Source organism: Aptenodytes patagonicus, chromosome 13 (assembly GCF_965638725.1).
Source record: "Aptenodytes patagonicus chromosome 13, bAptPat1.pri.cur, whole genome shotgun sequence".
NCBI classification, from domain to species: Eukaryota; Metazoa; Chordata; class Aves; order Sphenisciformes; family Spheniscidae; genus Aptenodytes; species Aptenodytes patagonicus.
The window spans coordinates 1,366,523-1,389,023 of NC_134961.1; the positions used below are offsets into that span (position 1 = coordinate 1,366,523).

Sequence of the window (22,501 nt, forward strand, 5' to 3'; positions counted from 1 at the left end):
CCCCCCCCATGATCTTGTCACTAAGGGGCCACCGGCGGCTCCTGCCACCACCACCCCGCTTCGCTGCAGCCAGCCTGGGGGGATTTACCCCGCTGCCTCCTCCCTGCCAGCCCCAGGGGAGGGGAACCGGGGTTTGGGGAAGGGGTGACAGCAAGGAGGGTGATGGGGACAGCGCAGGGAGCCATGGGGACCTTCAGGAGGCCACTTGGAGCCCCCTCCCCTGCTCCCCAGATCCTGCCCTGGCGATGTGCCGCCACCACCGCCTTTTCCAATCCCTGGGTACAAAAAAGTCTGCAGAAGGGACGAGGGGACACCACCGCGGCAGAGCCAGCCCGTCCCCGAGCTTCTGACCCGCCGGGCAGCCAGCACTGCGGCCACCGGCCGAAGCCTGGAGCACAGCTCCCGGCTGGGAGGGGACCAGTCCCTCCGGCCGGGGCTCCGGGGCCAGCGCGCGGGGCAGGGCAGGGGGGACAGGGGCTGCCAGGGGCTGCCAGCGGCTGCGGCTGGGACACACGACGACACACAGACAGGGACACTTGCTACATCAATGGCTGCCAGCACCTCCCGCGGTGGGGAGGCAGCCGGGGCTGCTGGGGGTCCCGAGCTGCCGGCGACCCCCCCCCCCCCGGCTCCCCATCACCGGCCCGGTGCCCACCTCCCCATCCCCTCCCGGTCCCCACCAGCGGGGCAGGGACCGGTGGAAGGGGGCAAATCACCGCCCACCCAAACCTCCCCAAAGGCCTCCTCCACGGTGTGGGGTCATCGGCCTTCCCTCGCCCCGGCTGGGGGCTGGGCACGGGGTGGGGGAGAGCCGGTGGGCACTGGCTGCCCCGGACCCCCCCCACCCCTGGGCAGTGGCCCCCCACCCACGCTGCCCCCTCCCCCCCAGCTCTTCCTCCCCATATTGGGAGACCCTTCTTTGTGCCACCCTGGGGGGAGTCTTGGAGGGGGCAGCGCGGCCGTGGCAGGGGCCGGCGGCACCAACGTCCTCCCCGGCAGCGAGCGGTGCCCTTGGCCGGGCTCCTGCCGCCGGCCTCACCCGGGCGGGGTGTAGGGGATCAGCATCCTCGGCGCTACGGAGCGCAACCAGTTTTGTCCTTTTCCTCTTTGTTTTTCTTTTCTTTTTTTGCTTTGGGAGACCCGGAGCCTGGTCCCGGCTCGCACCACCGCCACGAGCAACCCCCTCCCCCATCCTTGTCCCTGGGGCGGGGGGACGGGACGGGCGGCCGCCGCGTGCCACCCCGGTGCCGTCAGACGCAGATCTCTATTGCTGTGGCCAGGACCATCTGCCCTTTGCCTTTGTCCTGCCGTCCGTCTGTCCTGCTCGCCGTCCCCGGGGGGGCCGCGCTCGGCTCGGAGCCGCGGGGTCCGCTCCCTTCGGTCAGGACGGTCCTCTTGAGCGGGGCTGGGGTGCAGGAGCCGGCCGCCTCGTGGCGATGGGGACCGGCCGGGAGCTTGTCCCCGGCGTGCTTGCGGGAGCGGTAGGAGGGTCGGCGCCGCACCTCGGCCATCAGGTCGCACTTGATGAAGTAGAAGACCTCCTTGACGGGACAGCGCTTCTCGGGGTCGAGGGCCAGCAGGCGCTGGAACATGCGCAGGGCGCTGTCCGTGAAGCGCCGCCACTGCGAGGGCAGCCCCCCCAGCCGCCCCTTCTGCCACCGCACAAACTCCTCGAAGAAGGCGTCGGAAGCCGCCGCCGCCTCCCAGGGGAAGTTACCGGTGAGGACGCAGAAGATGAGCACCCCGAAAGCCCAGACGTCGATGCTGGTGTCCACGGCAAAGCCCTCCGCCCGGCCGGCTTGGCAGACCTCGGGCGCCGTGTAGGGGATGGTGCCGCTGATGCGCTTGACCCGGCAGCCCACCTTGCGGGTCATGCCGAAGTCGGCCAGTTTGACGCGGCGGCAGTCGCGATCGAAAAGCAGGACGTTCTCCGGTTTGATGTCCCGGTGCACCAGGCTCTTGCTGTGCATGTAGTCGAGGGCCAGGCCCAGCTGCTGCACGCAGCGCTTCACCAGCTCCTCGGGGAGCCCCACCTGTGGGCGCGGGGACACGGCGTCAGCCACCCGCCACCGAACCCCGTGGTGATCCTACCCAGCTCGGGGACCACCATATCTGTATGTCGTTACACATCCGACGCGGTCGCGGCTGCTTTTATCTGGGGTGCTCTCTGCGGCAGGGAGACAGGTGGTGGGTCCCGGGCCCCCCTAGGGACAAGTGATGGGTCTCAGGACCCCCAGGGGATGGGTGATGGGTCCCAGGCCACCCTAGGGATGGGTGATGAGTCTCAGGACCCCCAGGGGATGGGTGATGGGTCCCAGGCCACCCTAGGGATGAGTGATGGGTCTCTGACTATCCTAGGGATGGGTGATGGGTCTCAGGACCCCCAGGGGATGGGTGATGGGTCCCAGGCCACCCTAGGGATGGGTGATGGGTCTCTGACCATCCTAGGGACGGGTGATGCGTTCCAGGCCACCCTAGGGATGGGTGACGGGTCCCAGACCACCCCAGGAGATGGGTGATGGGTCTCAGGCTACCCAGGGGAAGAGTGATGGGTCCCAGACTTCCTTGTAGGCGCTTGTGGTCGGGGCTGACCCACACAGGGATGCCCAGTCCCCGCACATGGGGCCCCCTCCCCCGTGGCCACCGAAGCACAGCGGCAGCTTTGCTCAGCGCCATGGGGATACTGAGCTCCCACACCCCAAAAAGGCTCCCCGGGGAGGGGTGGGGGCTCCCACCTGCGGCGGGATGATGTCGAAGAGGTCGCCACCGGGGGCATACTCCTGAGCGAAGACGTAGCAGTCCTCGGTCTCGAAGACCACGTCGAAGACCTTGATGATGAAGGGGCTGGAGGAGAGCGTGTTGGTGATGCTGAACTCCCGCAGGAAGTTCTTCAGCTTCGTCTTGCTCTTGTTGACGAACTTCAGGGCCATCTTGGTGCCTGCGGTGGGCAGGGGATGGGGGTGAGCCCAGGGCACGGTTGGGACATGCCGGGCACACCGCTCCCAGCGCAGCCGCGACCCCCGCGTCGCCCCCCCCGGCTCCCCTCACCTGTGCTTTTGTGGGACACCAGGTCCACCTTGCCGTAGGTGCCCTTGCCGAGCTCGCGGATGAGGTCGTAGTGCTTGCTGATGTCGGTGCCCGAGAGGGTGCGGATGGCCAGGGACTGCATGTCCTCGGTGATGAGGGGCACCCCGCAGCAGGCCAGCTTGCGCGACGGCTCTTGCTCAATCGAACCCGCGCTCATGGCTGTGCTGCAAGGCAGAGGCGCGTCACCACTTTCGGTGGGTGCTGCAAAGCCACCGCGCCCCGTCCCGTCCCGTCCCATCCCCGGGGCTGGGAGCCATGACACCTTGCAAAGGGGCACTGGGCTGCTCGGGGCGGTGCTGAGCAGCACCCACTGGGTGCCACCCCTCTGTCCCCAGGGGCCACCAACCCAATGGCTCTAGAGAGGATGCTCCAGCCTCCGGCGGGGCTGCAGCCATGCGGGGCAGGGCGGGGGGGTGCAGTGGTCCCCGCACCTCTGACTCGGGGGTATGTCTGGGGACAAAGCGAGGGCTCAGGGCACGGCAGAGCCGTGTGGGTTGGAGCCAGGAGGGCAGGGACACAGACACAGACACACACACACGTTTCCTCAGCCCTGGTGTGCTCACAGCCACCGCACAGGATGGGAGCTGAGGCCTTTTGGGGCTCCCCCCTGCTGCCGAAGTCCCCCACAGGGACCTCAGGAGCTGGCCCTGTCCCCTCCACCCTCCCGCCTTTGCAGAGCGCCTGAGCCCCCTCCAGAGCCGAGCCTGCCCGCGAGCCAGCGATGCTCCGGAGCAGGGCCAGAGCCATGCCGCAGGCACCGAGCCGGACACGATGGCTCTGCAGCAAATCACTCCGCCATATACCTCTGACCATCCATCGGCACCGACTCGCGGCTTTCCCCTACCAGGGTGCCGGACGCTCTGGTGCAGAGCCCGGCCAGCAGCGCACGGACGACAGCACCGATGTTTCTCACTCCCGACAAACCAGCGGCGGTTCTTCCTCGCCCTGGCCATCCCCGCAACGAGAGCCGAGCCTGGACTCACGTGCCACACCGCCGTGGCAGCGAAACCACCCCGGGATCTCCTCTGATGTCTTCAGGGCGCCGCATCGCCCTCCATCACCCCCCAAGAGCGCGAACCCAGTGCCCCGCCAAGCCGCCCCACGCTGCAAGCACACACGAGAACGCAGCACGACCGCCCTGCACAGAGCGAGCCCCGTCAGAGACACGGGCCCCCCAGGGCTGGTGGGTACCTCGGCAGATAAATCCAGCTGCTTTTGATTCGGTAGCAGATTGACAAAAATCATGGGGCAGCAGCCGAGCGGGCGCTGGTTTATATTTAGATTTTTAATGCAGCATCTCACCGGGGGGGAGAAAGAAAACTCCTGCTCAAAATGAATCCCACTTGCCTCTGGGACCAACGGCACCCGGGGGTCCGATTGGCGCCAGGACGGAGCCAGGAGTGCGGGCAGCCGGGGACGTGGCGCGGGCGCTCGGCGGCTGCAGCCGTGGACTCGCCGCCCACGAAACACCCATATGGGTGTTTTGCGGGCAGCGAGCCCGCGGCTGCGAAAGACGGAGGCCGAGAGCAGCCGTGCCGGAGGGTGCGCGTGAACCGCCCTGCCGTGGGAGGGAGCCCAGGCGATGCCCGCGGGCTGAGCCCCGTGCCACAGCCACGCAGGGGCTGTGACAGCCACCCCAAATGGTGCCAGGCGCCCCACGAGCACCCACGAAGCACCCGCAGCACCCCGGGGTCAGGGTCCTGCCCGACGCACGAGGATCCTCCCAGCCCTTTCCCAACAAGGCTGAGCCTGATGTCCGACCTCTCCCTCCTTTCTTCCCACCACCGTGCTGCCTCTCATCCCAAAGCAGAGCTCAGCTTCTTAATTTATTATTTTTTTTTCCCCCCGGGAAGTTGGGCAAAAAATAGAAAAGGAACTTCAACATCATGATGTTCCAAAAATGTAACGGCTTGACTCATAAGATCTCCAAAGCAGCTCATCTCCATAGTGTTTTATTGGCCTCCTGGAAGAGGAGCACCATTTCAGCGTCTGGGTGCTGGAGGTGGAGGTGGATCAGCGCAGCAGCTCGATGGATGCATGACTAAAAACAGCTCCCAGCATCCTGCGAAGAAGAATTCTGTCTACACTTGAATTTACAATCATGCTCGTCAATGTCTCTTCATTAACCGGTGTTGAAATGCAATTATTCAAGTTGGCAAAGTTGGGGTTTGCGAAAAAAAAACCCCACTGGTGGGACGGGAGAGAGGAGGTGAAGGACTGACGGCTGCTTAAAAGAGCTCTCCAAGTCAAGGGCTATTTGCTTTTTCCCTTGGCTAAACCTGTTGGGTTTTGCAGGCAGCTCCTTTCCGACCGGCAACGGAGAAACGCCCATCAGAAACGGGTGTCCCACCACACGAGGTCCCCTGCCTGCTGCCCGCCTGCCTGCTGCCTGCCAGGCTTTCGCAGCCGCCCCAGGGCTGTGGCTGCGGCGTTTGCGGTGCTTTATGGAGCAGGCAAACCTGCTGCGGTGCGGGTCGGCGAGGCAGGCACGGGGCCGTGCTGCCGGGGACGCTGCCGGGGACGCGGGCGCTGCCGGGATCCTGCCGCGGTGCCTCTGTTCCTGCTGGCTCGGTGCGACACACCCCACTCTGTCAAGGCTAACGGGAGCACAGAGCCAACGCCGACCCCGGAGAAAACCAAACAGCGATGGTGGCCAAAACACCAACGTGCCGAGGCCAAAAAAAGCGTAAACACAGAAGTTTTCATTAAAAATTGAAACGCTTTTGAAAACATGTCGGTTTTGACGTAAGCAGCAAAGCGGGGCAGCAGCGGGGAGAGGGGATGAGGGCTTGTTTACAGCTGGTTCTGCACGCTCACGGGGACGGCGGGTGACAGCGGGACACGGAAGGGACGGTGCCAACGCGGCAAGAGATGCCGCCAGCCTGGCATGGCCGGGGTCGAGGTCCCGCGTCCTTGGCTGCCTTCTGTGCCCATGCCAGTCATGCCGACGCAACCGCCCGTGCAGCTGCGTGCCAGATCAGGTCACACCAGAGCAGAAATGGGGCCTTTTCCCAGCACACCAGCTCCTCTCCCGCCTCCACGGCACAGCCCCGAAGCACCGGAGGAGAGGAGCCAGCGCCGCGCCCGAAGGAAGCCAAAACCGCCCTCCCAGCACACGGTCTCTGGCTCAGTTGTTTTGGGTGTTCTTGAAGAAGGAGCTTTTAAAAGCGGGGAGGAACAATGTGCATCCTGGCTGAGTCCTGGCGAAGGCTCCCGCGGCACGAGACCCCGGGCAAGGGCAAAGGAGCACCGAAGATGCTGCCAAGCGGCACCGGGACCCCACCGCTCACCGCAGGTGGTTCATGCCGTCATCTCCGCGTCCTGAACCATTTCTCCTACTATTCAGACTAAAATTGTTCTGTGTTTAAGCTTCAGAACCATTTATCTCATTGAGTGAGGAGGATAATCCACCCACCTCTTCCTCGCTCCCTGGCAGGTATTTATAGGCAGCCACTCGTCTCCTGTCGGCAACTGCCGCTCCTCTCCCCAAACCTCCCCGGCTCCATCCCCAGCACCGCGGAGCAGCTCCCGGAAGGATGGCATCCCGTATCCGGAGCCCAGCATCCCACCGGGCACCGGGGCCGGCACCGCCAACCCGCTCCCACCCTGACGCTGCTCCCTGCAAGGGGGTGCTTTCCCCTGCTCCGCATCCCGCTCCGCATCCCGCTCCACTGCACGCCCAGCCCTGGGCGCATCGGCTCTGCCAATAAGTAATTGCAAATTCATTAAGAGCTCATTGAGAGGAGCAGAGGCCGCGCGGGAAAGCTGCCCCAGGCACCCGGCAGAGGAGGCTGCTGGAGCAGCGGCTGCTTGGAAATTAAGAGGGGAAGGGGAAAAACACCCCTCCGGCCACATCAGAGACCGACAGGTCAGGAAAACAACCCCGTTATTGAGTAAGGTCAAAGGAAAAGGGTTTCGGGCTGAGCCCGACGCAGGGGTCTCTATGGCGAGGCGGCGCGCTGGAAGCCCGGTGAGGGGCCAGGACTCGCACCATGGGCTGCTCTGGGGCAAGGAATTGGGAAGATAAAGGGAAAAACCACGCGGGGCAGGGTTAGGGTCTCTACAGGACCCAGATTTCTCTTTAGAGAGGGGAGAAATGAGAAATACCCGGCAGCGGGGCGGGCGCAGGCACACGCTGCTCTGCCCCTGCGGGTGCCCCGGCCGCACCACGTGTTTTGCAGAGCTTTGATTTCCCCCCCATCCCCACCCCCAAACCCTCCCGCTGCTGCGACGCTCACTACAACAGCAGCGTGCTCATTAATTATGGAGTAATTGACATTAGTTATTAGCGGGTAACACTGACTCCCCCCCAGCCCGGCAGGCTGGAGGCCAGGGCACCTGTCGGGAGGGAGCTCACTCCCTCCGCACCCCAGCCGGCTCTCAAACCTCCCCGATTTTCTCCAGACCACCCGCTGAGCTGGCAAAGTAATTTCCGAGCGAGCGCTTGGCCCCGCCGGGGCTGTTCCCACTCCCGGTCCCCCACCTCCCGCACCGCCCCGGTGCTGCCCGCGCGGCAGCCGGGTGCCGCCGGGGCGAGGGGGGCAGGCAGTGCCTCGGCCATGCCCTGTGCCGAGCTGCTGCCTCCCAGTGCCCCGCTCCATTTCCAGCCTCCGCCGCCTCCGCTCCTGCCTGACCCCGTTCCGAGGACATCCTCTCATCTCCTCCGTGCCGCTGGGACCAGCGCGCCGGTGCGAGGCGTTATTAGCTGCGCTTCCCGGGGGCAGTGGCATGCCGGCGCCCAGGGAGGGCTCGCAAAGGCACCTTCGCCTAACGAGGCCGATGTCTCCATGGGCACGGGAGTGGAACAGGCATCTCGCGGGGGCTCAGGGCCACGGGTACCCGCCGCATCCGGACATCCTTGGGCTGGGCAAGGGGGCTGCCTGCAGGCAGCACTGCCCTCCACCCGGGCCGGCCACTGCCTCCCACCCAACCCAAGAGCAGTGAAACGCGGGCGGGGAGAGGGTCCCTTCGCCCACGCACCACCCCGGGGCCGTCCAAAGCCGCTCAAGACAAGCTGAGTGTGTCCGGGAGGTGGCTGGTCACGCACAGCACAGGGAAACCGGCCAGCGGCTGCAAGCAGGCAGCATTTTGGGAACAGCCCCTCTGCCAGCATCCTGCGACCCCGGAGGGGCAGCCATCCCCCACAGAGGCGATGGATGGGGCACGTCTCCACATCCTCTCACCTCCTGCCGGCTCCGTGGCGGTGGGAAGGCGCTGGGAAACACTCGAGTGCCACTTGCACCACGAGCCTGAACCAGCACCAAACCTCCGCCGAAGCACCCGCAGCAATGGTGACTTCCCAGTGCTCCCAGTTTGGGACACTTCTCCGCACGATGGTACTGAATTCCCAGTTATCCGGAGTTTCTCATACCGGCTCCTTGCCCGGACCAGAGCAGACTGCCCGGCACCAGGATCGGGTTCAGCAAAGCCCACAAACACCCAGAAGCGTGCGGGCTCCCAGCAGGCGGGAGCTGCTCTCCTGGCGGGGACGTCTCGGCTGCGGGGCAGGGTCAGGCCCTGTCACACCCATCCGTAGCATCCCCCGTAGCAGGAATCATCTCCCATCCCAGCCGTGAGCCCGTGAGAAGCTTCTTCAGCCTTTGGTCCCAGGATTCAGGTTTCACAGACAGCCTCCGCAAGAAAAATTTGGGAAGAGCAGATAAAGCAGCGCCTGGGCTCTCTCCTCCGACAGCCCTCGCCGTCCTCCCAAGGGACAGGCAGCTGCTGCTCCCCGGCGAGCCACCGCTCTCCCCTCCCGCTGCCATCCTCCGTGCCCTCCGCACTGCTCTCCTGGAGCTGCCAGCGGGATTTTCCCTGCCCTCGTCTGCACCGCGCCGTCTCTGTCCATCGGCCCCTGACAGCAGGACCTTGGCCGCCTTTCAGCGCTTCGGCCTCCCGGGGTTTCTCCTGACGAGCGGGATGGCTTCGTTACGACCTCAGCTACTCCAGCCTCCAGCTCCTCCCGCCTTCGCCGCGCCTCGCCGCCAGCACCGGGGATTTATGATTACTTCATTGTTTGATTGGTTTCATCAGCCTGTCATCATCTCCCTCCCAAAACTCTTCCACCAGTGCCGGCAGCATCGTGCATTTGGGATCTGCAAAGACAAACTCCCCGAGCGGCACCTGCCTGTCGCCCGCCCAGTCCCCGACGGCAGGGCCAGCCGGCCCCTCTCGCTCTCGGGGGCAGCGGGGCGCGTCACCCTGCTGCAAAAACCAGCCCTGTCTCCATGCCAAGGGGCTTCACGGCCTTTACACGCTGCGGGGCTGCTGTAACCCCGCAGCCCGGGCATCGCCCCGGTGGCCCCCGCCGAGGGGGATGCTCCCACCTCTCCCCTGCCTCGCCTTCGCTCCCTCGCCCCCCAGGCAGCCTCCTCCCGCAGCATCCCGGGCAGGGTACGGAAACACCCCGCTCACGGCCATGCCGCGGTCACGCCGAGAGCCAGGTGGGTCGGGGGCTCGGCGCGTGGGCACCCAGCTCTGAGGTGGCTTCGCCTCCCAGCAGGCGACACCCCAAAGCCAGATCCAGGGCAGAGGGGTGCTGAGAACGAACCACCCCGGCCCCCCACACCGCTCACCCATCCCTGAACTGCGGCAGGACTCCCGGCTGGCATCGCCCGCCCGTGGCCACAGTGCCAGCGAGGCCGGACCTGGAGGAAAATGGGTCACGCTCCCCCTTCCCGAGCCGCAGCCAGCGAGAGGCTGGCGCGGGCTGGAGGCCGGCTCCCGCGCCCGCACCGCGCTGGCGGCGAGGGGAGATGAGGGGAGACGACGAGGGGGGAGACGACGAGGGGAGACGACGAGGGGGGATGGCCTGAGCTGCCCCCGAGGCCACCTCTCGCCCGCTCTCCCCTCCCTGCTCCCCTTCCCCTGCCTCCAGCCGCTTTCTATCTCAGCGCATCCTTCCACAGCCTCCCCCCCCCCCCGCCCCCCAAATTCACCGGGACCCCGTTCTCCCTCGGAAACCGGCCCCGCCCGCGGCCCCGGAACAAGTGCAAGGCACAAGCCCCCCCGCCGCCGCCCCGGCCCCCGGCTCCATCCCCGCTCCGGCACAAACTCCTTTCAAGTGTGACTCACGCCGCTTCCGTCTCCGGCCCCGAGTTTGTCCCCGCAGCCGCAGGGCCGGGGGGCCGGGCCGGGGCGCAGGTGGCAGCGGCCGGAGGAGGGACCCGGCGGCGGGAGGCGGCCGCCGGCGGGACCCCGCGCTCCTGCCGGGGAGGCGGCCGAGCCCCCGGGGGCAGCACCCGCATCGCCCGGTGATTCCCCATCCCCCCCCGGCTCTGCGGGGAGCGGCGGGAGGCGACGCCCCCCCCCCCCCCCCCCAATTCATCCCGGAGCCCCGGTTGTACCGTGATGGTTATTTTGGCTGGCGGGGACCCGCCGCCGCCGCCGTCCCACGCTCCCCCCCCCGCGCCGTGCGGGCAGACAAAGGGCGGCCCCGCCACAAAGGCGCGGGCCGGTACCGGAGCGGGCGGCGCCCCCCGCGCCCCCTCCCCACCGCCGCCGCCGCCGCCGCCTTACCGGTGGGGCGAGCCGCCGCGCCCCGTCCTCGGCGGGAGAGGAGCCGCCGCCGCCCGCCCCCCGCGCGGGGCCGCGCCGCGCCGCGCCGCTCGCCTCCCGCACCGCCGGGCTCATGCCGCGGCCCCGCCGCCGCCGCCGCCGGAGGAGCGGAGCGGAGCGGAGCGGAACGGAGAGCGGCGCCCCCCGCAGCCCCCCGGCAGGGCAGCGCCGCCCGCCGCCCCCCGCGCCGCCCCGCCCCGCGCTCCGCCCGGCACCGGCGCCGCCCCGCAGCCCCCGGGGAGGCGCGGGGGGGGGCTCCGCCGCCGGTCCCCCGGGCGCTGGTGGGGATGCGGGGCGCTCCCCATCCCGGCCGCTCGGGCAGTCCCCCCACCCCAGCACCGGCACCCCTCCGGCCCGTGGGTCCAGGCCCACGCGGGGGTCGCGGGTGGGTTTGGCCCGGGTGGAGCCGGGGCTGCTCGGTGCGGGGAGCAGCGGCCTGTCCCGGGGCAGGAGCTGGGGGCCACAGCAGAGCCCTCCTCCTCCTCCTCCTCCCCGCCGGCCTTCGGAGCTCCGAGCGCGGCGGGGTTCAGCCCGGCGGAGCCACCCCCCGGGCGGGACGCGCCGGCGAGCGGCAGCTGGGACAGGTACCTCTGCAGTTGCTCGCCCAGGGATCGGGCTCCTCACCCCTTCCCCACCCCACTCGTCGTTCTGCATGCAGCAAAAAAGGCTCTGATAGCTCCGATAGTTCACCTCCGATATAGGTGAACTCGATAGTTCACCTCCGATAGATGGTGAACATCTAGGGTTCACCACTGTCAGCACCGTGTGTCAGAAATGTCCTTACACAGGACCACATCCCGCTGTCGGCAGGTTCCCCGTCTCCTGCTCTCCCTGAGCCTTCCAGGACTTTGTATTTCTTCTCCCCCGGCACGGGTGATGCCCACCGTGGCGCTGGCAGCACCCGGCTCGCCCCTCTGAAGTGCCACTCCCAAACACGTGCAGGACACGCGGCTTCCCCCCATGCACTCCCGAATGGCGGGACCATTCGGACCGAGCCAGGGAAAGCCGGCCGAGGCAGACGCGCCGCGCGGGCTTCCTTTCAGCCTTGTTAAAGTTTGGCAACACGTTCAGCAAGCGATGCCAGAGCCGGGCACCAGGAGCTCCCGGGCACCTCCAGCCCAGGGGACGGTGGTAGCTCTCCTGGAGGAAGGCGAGGGGTAGGCACTGCGCTCCTCCTCGGAGCATCCCTGGGCACATCAAGTCTTTCCGGATTTCTTTCTGTGCTCGCCAGGGCTGAGCAGGGACGTTTTAACACAGGTCATGGTTTGCTTTGGGGCTTCCTTGGCTCTTAGCTGGGCGCCGGGTCCCTTCGCTCCCGCGATGCCACTTTGAGTTGACCCACAGCCGTGGGGCTGCCCCACGCTTCAAGGGGTGACGGTGGGTTGTTCCCATGCACCACGTGGGCCGTGCGAGCCGGCTGCGCCCTCTCCACTGGGACCGGGGCTGTCCCGCTGCCACCCGAGCCCCCCGCCGCCGGGGAGGGCAGTGGAGCCATCGCCATGACTCACTGGCGGTTCTAATCCGCTTCCAGTTTAGCACGCAGAGCAATTAGTCTTTTTATGAATGACTTTAAAGCAAGAGGCTGAATCACATTCTGACACTCTCCTTTAATTCGGTGCCAGGCGCTGCTGTGACATTGCCACCCTTCTCCCATCCGGCAGCCGCACGGGGCATGGCCGGCCTCGGGTCTGGGCAGTGGGAGAGGCGGCTGTGGCTCGCGAGCGCTTGCCGGTCCCCTCGATACCTCCTCCGCTCACTGGTCCCCGTCACAGCTCCCGGCACCCGTGGCTCAGATGCTCTGAGTATGGATGATCCCCACCGGGATGGGGGCATCCGCGTGGCACGAGAGGAGAAATGCCGTCCCCTGTGTCACCGGAGCCCAGTGACCCAGCAAGCCAGGGCAGGCTGGATGGGTGCTGGATGGGTGCTCAGACCAGCCGCTGTGGGGCTGCGAAAGGGGTGGCACAGGGCAGGAGAGCATCTTAGGGGCGAAGGCGCCGGCAACGGGCACAGTGTGGGAGATGGGGCAGAGCTGGGGTGCTCCCTGTGCTGCCACGTAAGCTGGTAAAAGCCACCGCAGCCTTTCTCGCACGCCCCGCTCCATCAGCCGCTGGGGATGGAGTGGGTCCAGCCTCACCCCTTCCCATAGCACCCGCACAAGGCACCCGTCTCTCTGTGTCCCCTGCCTGCCCTTGCCATACCGTCCCCCGGCTGCGGCTCCCCGGCTCCCGCAGCCTCCTGCTCGCAGCGTTTCGAGCTGCGCCTCTGAGCTCTCCTTCGACTCGCCCTATTTATAGCTCGGGGCTGTTTCTAGGTCAGGCGTGAGGCGCCGGTGCCCGGGGAGCCTGCACGGGACCGCGGGGGGCTACAGGGACAGCATCACACGCCCCGCACGCGGCTCGGCTCCCGGTGTCACCGCCCCGGTGTTGGAGGATGTGCCGTGCCCCAGGTACACAGAGGCTGAGCTGTCGGTGGGGGACCAGCCAGGCTGTGGCAGGGCTCCGTGGGGCTCAGCAGGGCTCCGTGGGGCTCTGTGGGGCTCGGCAGGGCTCCGAGGCTCATTTTGCGGCTGCCAGGCTGCAGACAGGCACATCGCCAGCACGTGGGTCACACACAGATTGAATAATAGTAACACCAATAGCACCAGTTAGTGTTTGCATCGAGCTCGTGGTCTTCAAAGCACTTAGAGAATGTTAGTAACTAATTAAGATCAGCGAGACGAAAGGAGCCGGATCAAACATGTTTATCACCTAGCTCAATTCCAAACCATGCGATGAGCCCACGGCTCCCCAAGGGACCACGAATGCCCCCAGGATTTCTGCTCGGAAAGGAAATATCCTGGCTTGTGCCACGGGGGACGTGCTCGGACAGGGCGGGCGGCGGGGAAATGACCTGAAAAGCCCAAAATATTTCTAGCAAGACCAATCCCCTCCAAATTCAGCGAGAAGGTCACTCGTCCTTTTGCCATCACTTGGTCCCCCCTGGCAGGGTGGGAGCCAAGGGGCCGTGCCCCGCATAGCACGTGGGTCGGGGTGCCACGGCCACCCGCAGCCTGTCACGCTCCGGTGACATGAGCTAAAACCTGCCTTAAGATGCTGTCAGGGATGCTGGGAAGGAGCAGGCGGAGAGGGAAGGCGGGAGGGCGACGTGGGAGCGGAGCACGCCGGGAGCCGCAGCGCCAGCAGAGGGGATGCGCTCAGCCCAGGGAGCCGCCGGCAGTGTCTCCCAGCTGCTTTTGGATATTCCCCCCCCGGCACCGAGCATCCACCGAGCCCCAAAACCTCCTGCCCTGCTGCTGTGGTCGGGCCAGCCCTTCGCTCTGCCTCACCACTTGGTGCAGGCACCGGCGCGACCTTCGCTGCCCGCTGTCCGTCCTGTGCGGCCAGGGCTGCTCGCCCGGCACCCCTCTGCATCGCCAGCCCAGGATGCACGACCCATGTTGGGGGGGCTGGGTGCCCCCTCGGCCCCCGGGGACAGCGGCCAGCCAGGGGGATTTCAAGGGGAAAAGGGGCTGGTGGGAGCTGGTTCCTGGAGCACTGGGGTAGGGGGTTAAGTGCCCCCCACCTCGGTGGTCCCCCCGAGCGGCGTGCTGCCATCCCCTGCTGTGGCTGCCGGGACAAGATTCCCAGCGGCTGCTCTCAAGGTCAGGGAGGAGATGCAGCCCAGGCGCCGTGGGGCACAATCTGCAGCTCAGCTGTGTGGTGGGGACGTGCCAAGCCGCTGCCAGCGGCCGTTGGGGTGCTGCCTCCCCTCCCGCAGCCCCCCCAGGCCCCGTCCCAGGCTCTGGAGGGGCATAGGATGGACCCAAGCCAGCCAGGCGGGGGGCACAGCGTCCTGCGTGCTGCCCCCCCCCCAGCACAGGCTGGGTTAGGACCTACAGCACCATCTGCCTGCGGCCACTTGCAGGGAGCTTGGACATGGTGTTGACTCTGGAGCATAATGATGACTATTCAGCTACTGGGGTGAAAGGCAACAGAACGGTTTTCTTTTGAATGGGTTTCTTCTGAAAAGAAGAAATGGGTTTATTCATGAGGGAGGTGGGATTTGGGGGTGTAGCGGGGTCACGGCACTGTCCCACTCCCACCCCCCATCTGGGTCTGAAGCCACAGACGCCGGCTGAATCGCTGCCTGGGGCCGCGGCACAGCTGTGCCCACAGCTCCCCGTTGCAGCATTTCCCGTCCCATCACCAACTGGGGCCAAAGCAGCAAGCAGGACTAAACTGGGAGCACAGGGAGAGCCATGCCAGGCTGGGGCCTGCCCCGGCACCCCGGCACCCCGGCACGCCGGCCAGCCTGGCACCATCCAGCACCGCCCGCCCGCCGGCCGCCTCCACTCGCAGCCTGTTCTCCTGGCACCATCTAGCGAGGCTGCGGGGACAGGCACGCTGCCTCTGGCACCCACGTGCGTGGGCCCACGCGCTCCCTCCAGCTCAGGGTGACAGGCCCACGGCTGGGTGGTGGGTCGGTGGCAGAGCGGGGAGCAGCGGGTCGGTCCCTCTGCTGGCACTCCCCAGCCAGAGCCCGGGGGGAGCCCACCCCAGTAGCTGCTGTGCCAGCAGTGGCAGGCGATGACAGCCCTGTCCCCAGGGGCTGGAGGCAGGCCCAGGGAAAGGCTGTTGGGGACGGGCTGGTGACAACTGGCGGGGCGTTCAGGGACAGGGAGAGCCCCCCCCGGCGCAGCCCCCCTTGAAGCAGGGCAGGATGGGAAGAGGTCTCTGGGGACAAGCCACGGGTGTCCATCCTTCACCGTCCCCCTGCGCAGGGAGGGGTGGTCCCTGCAGCCACCACGCAGGACCTCGGGCCACCACACTGCCACTCCGGGCGCTCCCCTCCCTGGCTGAGAATGCCAAACTCGTGCCACCTGTGGCCCAGCACAGGCTGGATGCAGCCGGTCGGCTCCAACCCCGGGTCGGGCTGTGAGACAGGAGCTCCAGGCATGCTCCGCGCCCCTCTCCAGCCAGCAGCACCCACACCCAAGGCCCCTCTCCCATCCCTGGTCCCCCAGTCCCCCCCCACCTCCCGGCACCTTCCCAGCCAGCACCAAGCTCGTGGGCAGCGACTCACAGGAATTGAGGCTCCAAAAAACATGATTTACACCAAAACAAATCCTACGGCTTCTTGCACACCGGGAGGAAGGACAGACTGCCTGGACTGGCACGCGCCCACAGCCCAGCCGATAGCCCTGCCTGGCCGCCAGCCCGGCACCACCGCCCCCCGGACCTCGCTGTGGGCAGCCAGTGCTTGTGGGGGGCTCCCGGCCACGGCGGGGCAGGAGCTTTGCTCCGGGAGTGGCGGCACGGGACAGGAGCCGGCAGTGGCTTGGTGCCACAGAGGAGCAGTTGGGCATGACATGTGCCGGCGTTCACACCTCGCATCCCTGCCGGCTGCCTGGCTAATTCCGGCACCAGCACATTCGCCTTGGCTGCCGCTCAGCAGCACGGATGGAAGAGGAGCTTTCAGGGACGGGGGGAGGCGAGCGCCGCTGCCGAGAGGACCAGGACTTGGGGAGCCTCCTGGCCCTCCTCAAGGACGCCCCAACTGCCCTGGCTCCCTAACCCCCCAGCCAGCCCCTGCCCCAGGGGCAGCAGCAAGGCCCTGGGAGCAGAGTCCAGCCAGGGACCCTATTCAGGTGAGCAGGAGTGGGTGGGATGGCTCCAGGATGCCGTGGGTTCGCACACCGCTGCCAACAGCCCTGCTCCCATGGGCACACCAGCACCACTTGCCATGGCACAGCACGGCACGGGACGCCCACCCCGTGCCCTGGAGAGCTGCTGCTGGGGAAGCACATGCCGGATGCGCACACGTGCTGTGCACACAGCCTCTCCCCAGCATGGCATGGCACGGCATGGCACAGCACGGCATGGCACAGTGCTGGGCCCCGGTCTCCTCCAGCCAGGAGAGGATGCACCTGCTCCAAGGGAAACTTTGGCACGGCCAAGGCAGGCGGCTTTCATGCCAGGCATTGTCTCCCAGCGCGGCTCAATGCCGTGCTCCCATGACCCTCATGGGCTCGCGGCGTGTCCCCACCAGCGGCGTGCCACCTAGCCGGGCACCGCGGCACTGACCTGTGCAGGTGCAGGGGCTGCAGCTCCTCTTTCTGGAAGCAGATGAAGCAGAAGGAATCCATCGCTCAGCTCTGGCGGCCACCGTGCCCAGGCGAGGGGGACCGCAGGCCAGGCAGCGCCAGAGGGGTGTTGGCATCTTCCTCCCCCTCGCCAGTGCCGCTGGTGGCCAGAGGCTCACGCTCACCCGCCCGGGGCCGTGGTGTCGGGGAGCCCTTCATGCAGCTGGGCTGAGTGCTGGGGCTGGCTGCTCACCACGCACAGAGGCAGCGCTGGGCTGTGCCGTGTCCCACGTCGCTCTCGCTCCGGGGCAGGCGATGCCCAATGCCACCCCGGCACCCATTGTGCAGCCCGGCCGGAGGCAGCACTGGTCCTCAGGGGTTGTGGGCAGGGACCTGGGGTGGCATCGCCTGGGCCGAGGGGTCCGGCAGGGTGGGACGAGGCCCCAGCCAAGCCCCGCAGTGCAGTGCTTCAGAGGCCAGGCGAAGCGGCTGCCCCTCTCCGGCACCCAGTGCCCATGTGGCACCAGACGGTAGCAGGCGCAAAGGACGGTGCCCGTGGCACTGCCAGGCAAAGTGTCCCCTGCGCAGGGGCTTGCAGCAGGTGGGGTCCGGCAGGGTCTGGCAGGGTCCGACAGGCAGGCGGCCGGGCTGAGAGCCCCGCACGCTCACGGAGGAAAGTTGAGTCGTCAGCGAGCTGCAGCTCCGTGGGGCTCGTCTCACCGGCAGAGCAGCCGCTCGCTCTGACAGCTAAACCAGCGTGCGAGTATTAATAGCTCCAGATTCATGCGGCGAGGCTGGGAAGTTAACTCCTCGGCTGCCGCCGCTGGCCCTGCCCAGGCTTCAGCCACCCTCTCCCGGCTCTGCGCTGCTGCCTTGGGGCTTGCCAGCGCCGCAGCTGAGACTTGGCAAACTCAGCCCACCCGCCCGGCGCGCCAGGTGTCACCAAGAGAGCCGTGCTCTGTCCCCTGGCACCCTGTCCTTCCCCTTCGCCGGGCTCTGCCCTAGCCAGCCCTTGGCACGGGACACATGGCACAACCAGGGATGGGATTTCTCTTAGCCCGGGTGCTCATGGGTGCCTGTGGGTGCCCTGCGCCCTGCCGATGGTGGAGAAGGTGGCCTGGGAGCCATTCCGGAGGGGCTGCTCCCTGCTGCGTGGCCGGGCATGGTGGGGCATGGCAGGGCACAGCATACCAGTCCTGGCTGGGCACGGCAGGAGCATCATGGTGTCTTGCGAGGGGTGTCCCTGCCCTACAATGTGTGTCCCTGCTCCGTAAGTGGTGTCCCTGCCCCACGAGTGGCATCTTTGCCCCACAGTGGGTGTCCCTGCCCCACAAGGGGTGGCTCTGCATCGTTGGTGCAAGCCAGGGCAGCCATGCCAGCGATGTCCGGCTACTCCCGGGGGACAAGCCAGGCCACCTCGGGGGCAGCATGCTGGGTCAGGAGCCCCCCCGCCCACGTGGCCACATGCCCTCGCCGAGCAGCTCTGGAGTCTTGCCATTCCCCATCTGTTGGGACCAGCTCAGGGACCAGCGCAGGCCCTCCAGGTCCCTGAATCCAAGAGCTGTGCTGGTCCCTCACCCCAGCCCGCATCCAACGCCCTGGGGCAGAAGCAAAGGCCGCGTCCTTGGGAGGCAGCAGCGGGAGGACACGGAGAGGCTTCCCCAGCCTGGCCACAGGCTTCGTCATCTCTTGCCGTGAATTATTCAGTGCGCGGCTCTGCTTGCAGCGCATCTGCTCCAGCCACACCCCCTCTAATGGCAAAAATCAATGGCTTTTTAATTTCTCATGGCCAGAAAGCTCCTGGCTGTGCTGCTCACGGGTCCCGTCCTCACTGCAGAGCTGCCCCAGGAGAGAGGGGACCGAACCTAGAGGGTGGTTTATCCTGAACTCATTTCCATCACCTTCTTCCATGCATCTAGAAGGGTGCTGGGCTAGAAGGTCCCACACGCGAGGCTGTGAGGTGCCTGTGCTTCGCAGCTCTGGCAGGATTCAGCTGCCCGCGCTGGTCCTGATCCGGGATGAGAGCCGGGGCTCAGCAGAGACCCCAGCCCCACGGCCAAGTCCTCGGGCCTGCCTCCAGCAGACCTGCCTCCAGCGCCTGTGGCCGGCTGAGACGCGGCAGACGTGCCCCCCAGGGGTGCACAGGGAGGAAGCCCAGCTGCCTGTGCTCTCTTGCCATGGTTGTGGGTGTGCTTACACGCGGGGCTGGCTGGAGTTGGTGTGCGTCTGCACGTGTGCATGGCTCTGCTGAGCGCCCGGCCGCGTGCCCAGCTCTGCTCAGTGTGTTTGCAGGTGCATTAGCTGAGCTCCGCGTACACGCGTGTGCACGGCCGTGCCGGGCAAGCGCACGTTGCCCAAAGGTGGGAGCGGCGGGAGCGGCGTGATTCAGAGCAGGGCTCTTCCTCGAGCCGTCCACTTCCATCAGCTATTTCAAGCCTGAGCGTTTCTCCCGCCACTAAGCCGAATCCGTTACCCCAAGGCACTTCAAGGACTCGTGTTCTCCTTGGACCTGCCCATGGCGAGCGGAGCTCACCCCGCAGGGCGCTCGCTGGAGACCCACAGCAAAGAGGGGCTGGGGGACAGCTTGTGCGATGGGGTGGGGAGAGCAGGTCCCTTTTGCATGCTCCTTGGGGCGGTTTGCACCATGGGAGCCGTGGAGCATCGAAAACCCCCTCCAGAGCAGCAGCGGTGGGCTGTGCCTGCAAGCAGAGCTTGCCCTTTACTGGTTTCCCACCTACACTGGGTGTTTTGCGAGGGCTGGGGGCATCGGCAGGGGCACAGGGTGAAGCTGGTGGGCGGTCAGGGTCAGGGACCGCTCCCGCAGGGCACGGGGAATTGCAGGGCTGGGCAACAGGGTGGTTGCTCATCCCAGAGGTGATGTGGGAGCAGGCAGGGTTGCAGGCAGCATCGCCTGTGGGCTGGCCATGCTGCGGGCTCTGGCTGCCCTTGCTGGCTGGGCTGATGGGGGCTCAGCACTGTCTTGTCACCCCCTGCCAACACGGGGAGTGAGCAGGGATGTCGGTCCGGGACGATGGGGCTGTGCAGTGTGTTTGCAGCGATGCTGCTGCTGTGCCGGTCCTTGGGAGCTGGGAGAAGCATTAGCATCCCGCAGGCGTCCGGCACTGGGGGAGCCCCTCTCCTGCCCGCGGGGTGCAGGCAGGTACCGCCGCCGCAGCCAGCCTCCTACTGTCTCCCAGGCCCCCTGGGTGCGGCGCCAGGGCCCTGGCACCCACCCAGGCACCCACTCACCAGGAACACACTGCAAAGAGCAACAAAAAATGTTAAAATTTAATGCCTCGGCTAATGGGCCGAGCGGAGAGGAGCAGAAACATGGAGAAAAAGGGCTGCTCTCCCACGGAAGGGAAGAGGCGAGCGTGCTCAGCCCCGGGGAGCCCCTAATGGCTTCTGGCTTCGCAGCCCCCTCCACCCCACGCTTCCTGGAAGAAGGGGAGACCTTGCCAGTCTGCAGCAGCACCTGGCTGATGGGACCCCGCTCCCCCTCACCGCACCCAGCTCGATAAATCCCATTAACTGCCTCCCAGCGCCCGCCAAAGTGTGGGACCGAGCGGCCAGTCACGAATCCATGTGGCTCCTGGTGGATGCCCCACAGGGGCTCATGGTGGGTGACAGACCCCTCGGGGTGGGACCTTGCCCAGGGGAGCCTGAGCTCCACCGTCCTCCTCCGCCACCACCCGCACCTCTGCTGGTCCCCTCCCAAAAACGTGGGAGGCTGAGAACAGGGAGAGGCGCAGAAGGGCAGGTCGGGACATCTTGTTGCATTGCCTGTGTGTTTTTTTGAAGTCTAGGAAGATGGCAGGGATAGACTCTGAACTTTGTGTAGGTTTAAAAAAAGCCACAGCCCAAAACTATTCCTTTCTCCCTTGCCTGTAACAGAAGTGGAGTCTCTTATCGGAGAGAGCAAGCTGCCTTGGCTGCCTGCTGCCCCTCTCCCACCCTGCTCCTCCAGGTCTGGGGCCGTTGGAAGGGGCGATTTGGACACCAGGATGAATTTCCAGGCCTCCCTCTCAAACAGACATGAAACGCTGGACCTGCAAGGCCTGTCTGAAGCATGGCCTTGCCTGCGCTCCCCCCTGTGCCTGCTTATGACCTCCTGTCATGTCTCAGACCCCTGGTCCCGTGGGCTTGTTTTGTCCCAGCCTAAAGCAGCTGTCCTTCAACGGGAATTGGGAAGCCATTCCCGGCGATATAATCAGTGTGCTGAAAGCACAGCACCCGAGAACCCAAATAGTCCCAGATTAATCCCAACGGGGTGCGGAGCAGAGCAGGAGCGGAGGCAGGAAGACCTGGCCAGGAGCCGTGGCGGCCACAGAAGATCCTTGCCCACCGCAGCCACCCTGGCCGGGGCGGACAGTCCCGACCGGGCTGCCCAGCATGGGAATGCGGGACGGTGCGGGACGACAGCCCTGGCTGATCGCCCTCCTCCCCTGGGACACCAGGCTATGGGTGCCCACACCCGGCACCGAGCGATGGCAGGCGGAGGAGGAAGGACACCCATCGTGGGGAGAGGCGTCTCGGGAGCACCCCTTTCCCGGAGCAGCAGGCTGCAGTGTTTTTTTTTAAATTAATTACGCACATCTGTACTTTCCACAGGTATTTGTACTCAGGGCCTTAACCTGCTGTATTTTTTATAGCTTGCTAAATAAACAAACTTATTGCGAAGCCACTTGCGAGACACAGGGAGTGGTTGGGGTTTGCTGCACAAGACTTTCCCTCGCATTTCAAAGTTGCTTTACTGTACTTATAAAATACGGTTTAACCCTTTTTTCACCAAATTATATTAGGTGGCGGGGCGGTAAGATGCTCGTTTATACATCGCATTCAGAAGGAGTTACAGCTCAATTTGTGGTGGGAACAATAAAAGGAGATGGAAACAGATAGGCGGCTGGATGCGAAGTGAAGCGTTGCCAGCTGCTGGGTTGGTGTCAGGCTCAGACTAACCCTGGAGGCAAAACCCAAACTCTGCAAAACTGGAATAAAGCAATTAAATGTGGTGAATATTTGACTGTGTGATTGAACGGGCTGGAATCAAGGCTGGAGCTGGGCAGGAGGCTTTGATAAAAGGGCTTCAAATCATGTTCCAGTGCATTTCTGTGTGTGTTTACAATAAAAATTGAGGGATAAACCTTGCAGTAACAAATGATTTTCACGAATTCTGTTCCCTTGGTCTCCCAATGCAGCCATTCAGCTCCATGGTATTTCCCTTCCTTCTGTTTTTTTAAAACATGAAGTTACCAAAAAAAAAACCCCACCCAAGTTGATGGCTTCTCCCATCTTGGGGCTGATTCAGGCGTCGTCTGAGCCTTGCTGCCTCCCTCTTTAGGAAACAGATGGAGGAGCCCCAAATTAAAATGTAAGGGCTGCAGACAGCCAGTGGTTAGGGTGACTATTTATTGTCTTTAACAAATGGCCCTTCCAGCAATGCGCAGAGCCCCAGAAATGGGATGAAGGAGGCAGGGGGTCTGGCACAGCAGCGTTCCCGGACGCGGTCCTCCTTACGCTCCAGTGACGCTGGTGGCAGCCGCGGTCCTCGCACCCGGTTTTCTCCCGGATCAACACCACCGCGAGGTCCCAGGCGGGGCTGGTGGGACCCGTTATTGCCACAGCAGTGCGAGGCACAAGGACGCCTTCCTTTGCCTTGGGGCAGAAGGACGCAGGGACGAAGGCTTGCACAGCTCGGAGCTCACTGTCAGCCCCAAGTCCCGTGCTAAAAGGTGCTGCCCCCCCTTGGGTTTTGCAGGGGAAATAGGACTAAAGGAGAAAAGCTCCCTGCAG

At 65.5% G+C, this 22,501-nt stretch overlaps 1 protein-coding gene across 2 annotated transcripts; it reads right to left on the reverse strand.

Moving 5' to 3' along the window:
- Nucleotides 1-906: 906 nt before the first annotated feature.
- On the reverse strand, nucleotides 907-17,414 carry SBK1 (SH3 domain binding kinase 1). 2 transcript variants are annotated; one of them, XM_076350613.1, is made up of 4 exons: nucleotides 16,710-17,414; nucleotides 3,049-3,251; nucleotides 2,736-2,938; nucleotides 907-2,033 (listed from the first exon to the last, which is right to left on the reverse strand). In XM_076350613.1, exons 1-4 carry the CDS (start codon nucleotides 16,769-16,771, stop codon nucleotides 1,251-1,253), a joined length of 1,251 nt encoding a protein of 416 aa, XP_076206728.1. In that variant the 5' UTR covers nucleotides 16,772-17,414; the 3' UTR covers nucleotides 907-1,250. The 2 variants fall into 2 exon arrangements, with proteins under 2 accessions (XP_076206728.1, XP_076206729.1); XM_076350614.1 differs by lacking the exon at nucleotides 16,710-17,414 and adding an exon at nucleotides 10,606-10,653.
- Nucleotides 17,415-22,501: the final 5,087 nt, after the last annotated feature.